A 12203-nucleotide genomic window follows, 5' to 3' on the forward strand; every position below is an offset into this window, starting at 1 on the left:
GAGTCAGATTCTGTTCAGTCTGATATGATGTAATTGGTTCAGCCACCAGGTGCAGCCGCATAGATAAGATATACCCACTAGGGTATGAGCTGTTCTGGCTGTTCCCCAAAGCTGTGCAGCCAGTAGATGATCTTCACCTCTGGAGAAAGCTGTTGGAAGCTGAAATGAAAGCCATTTTAGAGAAATCTAAATGTGTTGTGAAGTATACATTGTTTTGCTGCACTGATCTGGGGATTAAAGTCATGAATGTTTGATTTATGGCTTTGAAGCTGTTTAAGCTGTTTGATGAACCAGCAAAAGTCTGGATTGCTGAATCATTTCTGCTCAGTCGGGTAAATTGGATGTAATATAAATAATACAAACAGTGGGGTGTGCATCATTCAGAATTGAATTGAGGATGTCTATTATATTTTGAATTAATGAATTGAGGTAACAAACAGAATGCAGAATTGCTCTTTTAATATAATTAAATAAAATGCAATCGTGTGATGCATAGTAAGCCGTTAAGCATAACATGATTTTTTGATTTGATCTATATTCTTCAAACTGGAGCCAAACATCTACAGTATATATGATTAATAAATGTAAATATTTATTGGTATAAAGATATCTGAGAACAATGTGGTGGACATTTTAACATTTTTGATGGTTGTAAAAATGTTACCTACATATAAGAAATAAATAATAAAATGAGATGAATAATAAAAGAGATATTATAATACAGTACATTAAATACATATTATACCAGCTGTTTACATAAGAAGCTACTTTTAAAAATAATAATGTAAGTATGATCACCACATGATACAGCAGAGATTATGACACCGCTAAATGTTATACTGAGCCTCTGGGTCCCTCTGTTGGTAAACACATGAAATTAATGCATTCATGTTCTTAAGGTTGGCCTTTCAACCAGGGAATCGGGGGCCTCTGCAAATTTCCAAGAGGGCCAAAAATGATTTTTAAATAATTTATTTATACATTAACAGTCAAAATGTTTTTCTAGAAGTCTCTTCTGCTCAACAAGCCTGCATTTATTTGATCCAAACTACAACAAAAACAGTACATTTTGGAAATATTTAAAATAACTGTTTTCTATTTGAATATATCTAAAATTTTTATTTAGGTGATTTCAGAGCTGAAATTTTTAGCATCATTACTATTTGAAAATATATTCAAATAGAAAGCAGTTATTTTAAATAGTAAAAATATTTAACAATACTGTTTTTTTGCTGTGTTTTCGATCAAATAAATGCAGGCTTGTTGAGCAGAAGAGAATTCTTAAAAAAAAAACATTAAAAATCTTACGGTTCAAAAACTTTTGACAGGTAGTGTATATCAAATGCACCAGAATTATTAAATCAAAAATCAAGATGTATATATAGAATCATATTTCTTTTTTCCTCTTTAATAACTATTGTTTTTATTGAAAAACATAACAGAATGAGAGTCATGCATCTTCTGGAATCACAAAATAAATTGTGGTTAATTGATTTAATTTAAAAGAGACATTGAATGCCCATTTTATGATTCTTTAGGGTCTTCATGAAATGTCTGCAACATACTTTGGTTAAAATTCCTCAATGGTCATGTAAAACAACACCTTTTTTACCCTGTCAAAAACAGCTCTGTTCACAGCGACCTGTTTAGGTGCATGTCTCTTTAAATGATAATAAGCTACTGCACACCCCGCCCCTCTCTTCTGTTTTTTTGTGTATTCGGTGACACATTACCGCCAAAAACAAATGTAGGGATGTTCACTTTCACATCCAACTACAAAACACCTGCATTTCTTATGAGACTTTGTTGGCGGAGGGCTGAAATATGTTAATATAGGACAGTCCGTTAACGGTTGTGGGTGGGGCCTGAGCAGTATACTTCATACTTCTCAGAAAAACAAAATGGCTTGATAATTGAGACTGTACGTTTTTGAGTCCTGAATGATAAAGAGTGTGGCACTTTGTTCCTCTGTTTTTGTAGGTGAGGCTTCAGGTGGGACTATATGTCATATACCTGCTGGACTGGCTGAGTGTTTTCAGCAGGGAGCAGATACTCATCCTACGACTTGAGGATCATGCTGCCAATCGGAAAATCACTATGCGGAGAGTCTTTGAATTCCTACAATTGGGTGAGTTCGTTTTCATGCTTCCACATACTTGTTAGAATTGTGTCTGTTTGTTTAACCTCTAAAAACTTCATAAATTTGTGGAAGAATCGGTTATGTCACTAACTGGGTTTCATCGACTCTACAGGACCTCTAACTCTGCAGAAGGAAGCAGACATCACAAAGAGCCCCGCCTCCAACACCAGACGACCAGCCAATCGAAATCTCGGCCCAATGCTGCCTATAACCAAGGAGATCCTGCAGAGCTTCTACGTACCTTTTAACCGGCGCCTAGCTCAAGTGCTAAGGGACCCTGCCTTTTTGTGGACGTAGCCCTGAGGAAAAGGGAATGAAAATACATATTATTGTAATAGAAAAAAAGATCTGACACAGATTAAACTCAAATTGAAGTCTAAATTAGATTTGTTAGGCCAGTGCTGGGTGGCTGGTATCACCTTTGGCCAGATTTCAAATTTAAGAATTTTTTTTTTTTTAATTATAGTCAATTATGTAGTACCACTGACTGATTTTTATTATTTTTTTCCTGGGTTATTTGGTGCTGGACACGCTCATTATTGCACTTTGATACTGTGAGAGTATTTGGTCACAGTGACCACTGAGAAATTAATAGACAATTTATTTAATGTATTTGTTATAAGGCCCTGGCAGCCAAGGTGTTTCAACAAAATGAAATGATACAGAAAAAGAAACGGTGGCAGTCATAAATTAAAATACACTCAACAAACGACAAATAATAAAAAGTGTCAGTGTTTTGGAGTTTAGCTCTGAGGAGAATGTGAGAGGGCCCAGTCAGGGCTAAAAGTCAAACATGGATCTGTAATATAAAAGGTTGTGGAAACAGAGCACAAAAGCCATCCTGAACAGTGAAATGAGTGAACAAAACCTGATGTCACTGTAATGTAATTTTAATGTTTTAATCTGTTTTTGTGACAGTACAGAGATAAGGGCAAGAATAAATTCATTCCAACTTAGCTTTGATATCTTCTGGCTGAATTGCAATAAACAATTTTTTTTTCCACAAATTTGCTTCTGTACTAGTCAATTTTGTCTTGATGATGGTAAGCTAAATAAATAAAGTTAAAAATATGTATTTTTATGTGACAAGGTGACTCAATGATAATATATCTACATTGATTTTAATAGTAATAAAAATCTGTCTGTTAAGTCAATAGCTTACAATATTTTATCACTCATATATTTCAGAAATGTTGATCTGAATTTATTAAATTAAGTCGAACAATGACTCTAAATATTAAGAGCTTTTAAAATTAATCAAAACGTCTACTATAATATAATGAAATATTGGTAATTTAGGCTATATGCTGCTTAAAATTTTTAATACAATATCTTTACATTCGAATGGCAACCAACCATTAGAGAAACATAGTTTTTAACCTCACAGTGCATTTAAAGAACTGACATGTCCTTAATGACGTCGGACGATTGAATCCCGGATGGGGTTGGAGGAGCGAGGGAGCATCAAAACATCAAGGCAGCTTTCTTTTTTTTCAAGGCAGCTTTGTTGTTGTTGTTTTTTTTTTCTCTTTTTTTCTTTATTATAGAACATGTAAACAACATAGTTACAGACAGGCATCAAAAACAGAGGCTCCAAAGATGGTTAAAGAACAAAAACAAATAAAAGTAAGACATTCACAAGACGCCAAATACAGATTCATAATATTTTACAATTGACATAACTTTTACATTTCTCACAACTTTAAGAGACTTCATTAAAAGAGTGAGTTTGTTAGAGAAAACCTTGTATGCTATAGAGGAGGAGATTTTCACAATCTACATTTATGAATGAAAAATTTGCCATTCAAGACGATAAAATTTACAAAATTGTGAACATTTTTATCATCATTCTCAAAATAACAAATAATTTCTTTCATATTCAGTGTTATGGTTAGATTAATTTTGACTGAAAAAAAAAACAATCTTTCCAAAATGATTGTATACTCTGGCAATCAACAAACAGATGACATAAGACTCCTCACAGGAGTTACAAAGAGAACATTCTCTTCCAATATCCATAAAGTTAGAGAGCAACATATTGGTTGGATATATTTTGTGTAAAATCTTCAGGTGAATTTCTCTGACTTTGTTTGAAATTCAAAATTTGTAAGGAAGCAGCCATGCTTTTCTCCAATTAATATCCCTTAGGATGGAATTCCAATAAATTTTAATCTTTTTGTCATTAAAGACTTGTCTTATATCATTGTTAGTACATTTTTTATCAAATACATTTTTACCATTTAAAAGGAAAATACAATCTTTATTATCAACTTTATAATAAGTCAGGTGCACATTAAATTAACAAGATCAGAGGGAATAGCTTTGATTACTACAAAAAATTCTTTAAATTTTATAGGGAAGTGGAATTTAGATAAAAAAGAGTCGCAAGGTAGCTTTGTGGTTTTTCCAGGTCCACTTTGGTGACGCAATGCCGCATAGACAGCCGGGTATCACCGCTCTAACAGCAAAAGTCCTGACCGCAAGGGCGGCGCTCATAAATACTTTATGGCCTTGTTGTTTATGGACTTTATGTTTATGAGCGGCCATCATAAAATGAATACCGTAGTCGTGTATTCGCAAGTACCTTCGGACTTCCTACTACTTTGACGTAAGCTGTGGCTTTTAGCGTTCATATAGGCCTAGTAAACATACTCAGATGCAGAGTCCGGTTTTAAGCGCCAAATTTAAATTTGCGCTGGCGTGAGCAAGATTAGAGGTCCGTGTCAGATTTCAACCATAACTTCAATTTAAGTCAGTTTCTCACACATATGACTTTAGAAGTTTGATAATATAGATTATAAATCACGTGAAAGACCTACACGTATCTCTGAGGACGACCGACTTTATTTTCTTTACTTTCCCAAGAAGAAACTGGACTGACAGGTAAGCAAATGACGGCAGATTGTATTTATTTGTTTATTTTGGCTTAGAATGTGACATACAGTATTGAGTAGAATTTTCTTGTTCTATTTATTTGCAACTTCACAGAAGGTTTGCATTGCACTTGTGTATTGGTTTGGTCAGTTACCCAAATGCGTGGCCATTTTGGCGATGCTGGGATGTAAACAACAGCATTCATTGCACCTTACCAAAGTCCCTTTAAAGTCCCTTTACGGTTTTCTATAGTCTTTGACGTTACTGTACTACTGAATAAGTTGTTCTGCTAATTTATGCTGTCTAAACCAAGGTAAAAATGTGTGGAAGCTGCTAATTCATATAGAAAAGGACTTGTGGTAAATATACATAGGAGCAGTATTAATTAATAATTATTTTACGCGCAGTATTAATTAAGATATTACCCTACTATTTCACCTACAGTACCTGACTGGAAATGATAAGAACATACACAAATATTGTCAAGATTCTTTCCCTGGAAACCCTGGTTCAGTTTGGCCAACCACAAACGAATTTTGTTCCTCAGACAGTTTTTTGCACTCTTCTCTTTGATTTCTTATAACTTTTAACAGTGTTTTGGCCAAATGTTTTTCCCAATCCGACCAATTGCTACAGCCCAAAACATGACAATAATTGACCATTTTCAGCAGCAATAATCAGCAAAATTGGCAAGTTCTGTTTGGTTCAGTTGTTCAGTGTCACCGGATAGCTTGACGCGGATGAGACCGGAAGCCAGGCACATTCAGTTTACAAATGGCCATGCCCACTCTTACAAGAAAAAAAAGGTGAATAGATTAACAACTGTAGGCCCATTCTAGATTGTATATTGCAGTCTCAGATAATAACTTTTTTTATGTTGCAATTTTTCTATAATTTTGACTTAACCTTTTTTTTGTATAATTTTCATATTTCATTTTATTTTCAGTGTTTTTGCGAGGAGTCCTTGCACCCCCTGTATGATAAGATTCTACGGTTTAAATCGTAGTTATGCCGCATCTGCACTAGAGGGCAGAAAAGGCCGATTTAAAATTGTGGAGTCTCAGCGGCAGAACCTGAAAGCAAACCAATAACTCCCAAGAAACATATGGAGGATATTCGGAATCAAACAGCTACAGATAAGGTATGTGTATGGGTCAGGGTTTGTCTACGTTGAAGGGACAAAATTGGTGAATTTAGGTCAAACCTAAATGTAAAAATAAAACAAATTTATGTGAGTATTAGGTTTAGGATGAAGAGATGAAAATATCATATTAGCTCAGTATAAAAAACTATAGTCATTAGAAAGTCCTTACCATGTGTGTCAGTGTACAATAATGCCTTTGATAATAACAGATTGCAATCATAAATTCGTTAATCAAGGAGCTAGCATGACAAACTGTTAAATCCACCGTTTATGTAATAGATCAACATGTTTCACAGTAATTATAAAAAGGCTCTTAGAAGGCTGGATTGTTTTTGGAAACAAGATTTTCTTGTTACTGCGTAGGCTGAAGTATATTTGTGTGTCGTTTGTGTGTGCCAAAAAAGCTGAAAACGAAGTAGTCTTTGATCACTGTAATAAGCGTTCATTGTATCATTGTGAGTGTCTGAAGACAAGAGACATGGAGGCAGTCAGGGCACTCAGGGTCATGCTTTTTTGCTCTTTCATGACCCTTGCTCCAGGTCAGATTGTTCACTCCAATTGGTGATGATATTTTTAGCACCAGTTTTCTTCGCAGTCTGACCATTATTGATAACATTGATCATTGGTAACCAACAAATTTGCACAAAAGATATTGCCTTAAATTGTATTTACTTAAATACAGCTATGAACTCTTGAAATGTCACTGTGCCAGACAGGAACTGCTTTACAAAGGGTTATAGATGAAATTACTGAGATGGGGGCAATAAGGTGTATTCTGCTAAAGCGTGCAAGCCATTTTATTTGCGCAATAAAGAAAATATTTACACATGAGGTTCAGATAAGGCTGTTTATAAATTATTTTGTTGACTATTATATATAAGCAATTGAGCTTACACAGAAGCTCTGCTTCAGAATATTTGGATATGTAAGGCATACAGACATAGAATAAAAGGAATCTTAACATCTGGGTCAAAAACAATGTAAGCTTGCATGTTCTTCTGCAACAATGCAGCCCAGCACCTTGTAAATTCACCATTGCTATGCAGAGGCTTTTTAATGTTCAGTCAGTTGACCTAAAAATGTCAGGCAGTTCTTACATGGAGCTCTTTCTCCTTTTGGTTTTTGTATGCCGAGGAAATTAGGACTCCTGAAGATACACATCAGCTGTGTTCACACCTCACCAAGATGTTTTCGACAGCCTTTGCTATTGTAGGAGAGATTTTCTAATCAAAACAGGACAAAACCTTGCCAATATGTTGCTGAGAGATGGCAAAATCTCTAAATGCACATCTGGATGAGAAAACAAGGCTGTTTTGGTGAAGCATAATCTTAAACCTTTTTTTTATATGATATATCATTAATATACCTCACAGCCTCTATACTCTGGGATTTGAGTCACGATGAGCTGGCCACACTCTGATGGAGTATGACATTGCAGACACACACCCCTCCACACACATTATTCATGGCTCTCTGCTCCATTTCCTCAAACACATTTCTCACTATGTCTGCCTCCTTTTCACCTGCTCTTCGTAGAATCCTCCGAGAAATACAGGGGTGCTGTGTTTCTGTGGGTGGATGGAGAGACAAGCGTGCGCATGACTCATCTGTTGTTTGTCTTTAGCTGGAATCTCTCTGAGGGAAAAACATATTGTTTCAGGGAGATGGATTTCAGGTCTGGGCTTATATCTGCTTGACCAAAGGAATGCTTATAAAAATGATGTTTTGATTGGCTGTCTGGTGCTGTTATGGGGTATTGTGTTGCAGATAAGAACATATACTATGTATGTGTACCCTGTTTTTGGTGGAAAAAGAAGCTCAAATGAGGCATTTTGGGGATTTTGACATCTTGCAGTGCCTATTTGTGGCGTTCAGCTTTGGAGCTGAATGTGGAAATGCACTCTTAGAATAAAAGGTAAAAAACTATCACATACTAGCTACTCTTTTATAAAACTATTAATATGTACTCTTTAGGTACAAACATGTACCATTTAGGGGTAAATAAGGTACAAAGATGTACCTTAGGATACTGCACCAGTGACAGCTTTGTACCTTTTTTCTGAGTTTTTTTTATACATTTTATTTTATTTTTTAATTTCATTTTTTATATTGAGCTGTATTGTTTGATATTGTGTGTGCACATGTATGTGTGCGTCTATATATATATATATATATAAAGTGTATGTTTTTCAATAAATAACAAATAATCAGTTTCCATAATACATATTTTCATGGATGCACAATTTTTACATTTATTTACTTTTTAAATTTATTGATATTGTTTGATACTTGATATATATCAGACAATATTGATCATAATTTATTATTTAATTTAATTTAAATGTGCATGCTCATTTCCCCTATTTTTACATGTATATTACCTTTGCTATCATCTAACACTTTAACAGTAAAAATGTAATAACACACACACACACACACACACACACACACACACACACACACACACACACACACACATTTATTTTGATTAGTAATAATTTGATTACAGTGTTTAATTTTCATCTGTATTTTCAACAAAATTAAAACAAAATAGTGTGTGATTTTTCAATTAATAATAATCAGTTTCCATATTAAATATTTCCATGGATGCACAATTTTAAAATTATTATTTTTTTATTTATTGATATTGTTTGATATTTTATATATATCAGACAATATTGACCATAATTTAATATTTAATTTAAATGTGCGTGCTCATTTCCCCTATTTTTACATTTATATTACCTTTGCCATCATCTAACACTTACTTTATCTTTAACAGTAAAAATTTAATAACACTGTTCAATTTTTAAATTCTAAATTCTAAAATCTTTTTTCACTATAATGTTGTGAGGTTTAAATTCATTTGTAAAATTTTAATTTTTTTAATTTTTTTATTTAATTTAAATAGTTTAATTTAAATAGTTCAAATTTCAAAAACTTCCCCGGCTCAAATTTTTTATTTTGCTAATATTTTTTTTGCTAATATTTTTATTTTGCTAATATTTTTTCTGAAGTTCTGTAAATATTCATCCATGACATTTCATATTTTGGCTTTCATCACTATACATGTCTTTATGTATAGTGATGAAAGCCAAAATATGAAATGTCATGGATGAATATTTACAGAGTAATCCGAAAGAAAAAAATTAAAAAGTGCTGTTTCCCCAGTTTTGAATGGTCACCATTGGCACATAATGCAACAGAGATTGCTAAAGTCAACAGATTTTATGAACAGACCCACCAATCTCTGTGTAAAAATAACATTATGACACTGCCGTCGTTCTAAAGTCATTTTTACCCCACTGTAATTTGGCTCTTAATCTCAGTCGAAAACTGCCATTTTGACCCCCCTCTACAAAATAGCGGATTACTTAGTAAATATTCATCCATGACATTTAATATTTTGGCTTTCATCACTACATGTCTACCTTTCTTCAGAAAAAGATATTAGCAAAATCAAAAATTTGAGCCAGGGACCTCTAGTTGAGTTAACATAGAATGACCCTATAGGATTTTAATATATTTCAATTAATAAATGGTTTGCATGTTTATACTACCCCTTAGGTAGTATGTGCTTTTAAAGTTCTTCTAACATTTTATCTTGTACATATTCCTAAATTCAGAGTTAAGTAGAACCGAAAAGGTGGTTTTCAGCACCTCTTGGCTGATTTCCATGTGCTAGCATGCATTGAAACACACAGACACTCACACATCGACACGCACATAAATACCGCTTTCACCCTGCCCACAGTGGTAATTTAGGCTTGATAGAGAGGGCTTTGGGCTTTGGGCATCCTCAGATGGATGATTGTGTGATCCATTCAGACAATAATGAGTATGAATTTGCTGCTTTGGCCGCTGTGGGGGAGAGAAGACAGCCGCAGATGAGTTTGATTGGTTCAAAAGCACTCTTTGACTTCATGAGACTTCATGATGTTCTTCAATCCTGTTCAGTTTACTAAAGGACACCTATTCCCAAGCATGCTATTGACTTAAAGGCTTTCTACCCTTAAATAATGATTAATATAAAGATATGAAAATGCAGACGTGAGAAGCATGCAAATAAATGAATAGATAGAATGCTGAACCTGTTCACCTGAGATCCTGGAAATGCTTCTTTATCATTGGCTATAATGCATTTCTAGCAGGTGCGTTCCCTGTGTACATTTACTGGCTATTATTGATCAAATATTTTACATTTTATTGGTAAACGCTGCTTAAGGCTGTATATTGTGAAATTGTGGTCTTGTATATTGTCTTGTAGCATGAAGCAAGAGAGGGATCTGATGTTATCTATATAATTTAATTGCAACTTAATTCAGTGGTTTGCTCTAATTTAAAGTGCTGTATTAAGATCTCTAAATTTAAGCTCTGTTACAGCACAGATATATCGTTGACTGCATGTCTGCTAGACTACCCTTATTTGATCAGCCGTGTTGACTGTTTCATAAAGCTGAAACTCTGCCAGTGTAGATTAGCATTTGTTTTTTAAAGGCCAGCCCTAGTGATGTCATGACAATTTAATCAAAACTTTTTTTTCCATCTGAATCTCTTTGCAGAGATGAATATTCTTATAATGAATTATTCAAATGTGCTCCAAGAAACTGGAGAAGTTAAAGTTGATGATTGAAATCTCTCTGCATAAATTGTGAAAAACTCTGTTTAGAAATCGCACAGGCATTTCATTCATTATTCATGCCGTTGTGCAGCCTAAGAGGAAGAAAAAAAAAAAATAACAGTGGACAATGAATATGTAGCTTATATAAAAGATATCTGAAGATATCAAATGATATCCTTTACTTCAGTACACTGGGAGAAAAGAAAAATGTATAAAGTAAAATATAGTAGTTTATAGTTCTGGGCTGTTATACAGAAAAATGCTAACTCAGAATACCATCCTATCTGTGTTGTAATCATGGTCATTCCACTTTGGAAATTTTAATCTTAATGTCTGTTAAGGGTGTGTTTGCATTTGTAGTTTGGTTCTCTTGGTTCTTTTGGTTCGGACCAAAAAGTAAGTGATATAGGGCTGTCACGATTCCTTGATTTAATTTGAGTACTTGATTTTTTTAAAAACGAATTATTGCCTCATTGCTATTATATTTGAAGTCATTTTAAAGGCTATTGTTGGCTTAGGTCTATTTTTATTACTACAAACAAAATTGAATTATAATTTTTCGATTACTCTATAAATTGTCAGAATAATCCACTGATTACTCAATTACCAATTGCTAGTGACAGACATACATTTAGTCATAATTCGTTTAGCATTCACACTGTAATCTTTAACACCAAACCTACAGATACAAAACAAAAGGCGTAAAGGATTTGGTCACAACCACCGTTTGAGTGTACATATGGTGGTATTTTTATTAGTTGATAACTTACAAAAGCCCCTTTCACACATACAGTCTTTACTGCTAAATTACTGGTAAATTACCGTCAAGAGATCATTTTTGAACAGGACTGGTAAATACTGGTAAATAACACAAAAAAAATGAAAACATTAACAAAAACACTGACCACATATTTCTATGTTTCCAAACACAACACTGGAAAGCGCAGCCACAGAATTTACTGGTGTTTGAAACTGATGTGTGAATGGTGTTTTACTGGTACAAAGACGGGAACGTCATTGCCTGTCTGAACAGCACTTTTTTGTATTTACCAGTATGTAATACTTTTTTGTATTTACCGTTCCATGTAATTTTATGGCAATTTATTGGTATTACTGTGTGAAAGGAGCTCATGATAAGAGCTTATAAAATATGTAAAAGAGTCAAAACAGGGCCTGGAAATCTCAGTAAATCTCAGTATAGACAAAACACATTCAATATACTCGATGCTCTTTTTTAATTTTGTTATTTTTGTACATACAGTGGGTACGGAAAGTATTCAGACCCCCTTAAATGTTTCACTCTTTGTTATATTGCAGCCATTTGCTGAAATCATTTAAGTTAATTTTTTTTCCTCATTAATGTACACACAGCACCCCATATTGACAGAAAAACACAGAATTGTTGACATTTTTGCAGATTTATT

At 33.9% G+C, this 12203-nt stretch overlaps 1 protein-coding gene across 1 annotated transcript in view; it reads left to right on the top strand.

Moving 5' to 3' along the window:
• chst15 (carbohydrate (N-acetylgalactosamine 4-sulfate 6-O) sulfotransferase 15) overlaps positions 1-3351 on the top strand; it is a 39447-nt gene extending 36096 nt beyond the window's left edge. The window contains exons 7-8 of the mRNA XM_073827294.1: positions 1981-2128; positions 2253-3351. Coding sequence (XP_073683395.1) covers positions 1981-2128; positions 2253-2437 — 333 coding nt within the window. The 3' untranslated portion in view covers positions 2438-3351. The remainder of the gene's footprint in view (positions 1-1980; positions 2129-2252) is intronic.
• Positions 3352-12203: the final 8852 nt, after the last annotated feature.

The sequence above is a fragment of the Garra rufa genome, chromosome 21, assembly GCF_049309525.1.
Source record: "Garra rufa chromosome 21, GarRuf1.0, whole genome shotgun sequence".
In the NCBI taxonomy this organism is placed as follows: Eukaryota; Metazoa; Chordata; class Actinopteri; order Cypriniformes; family Cyprinidae; genus Garra; species Garra rufa.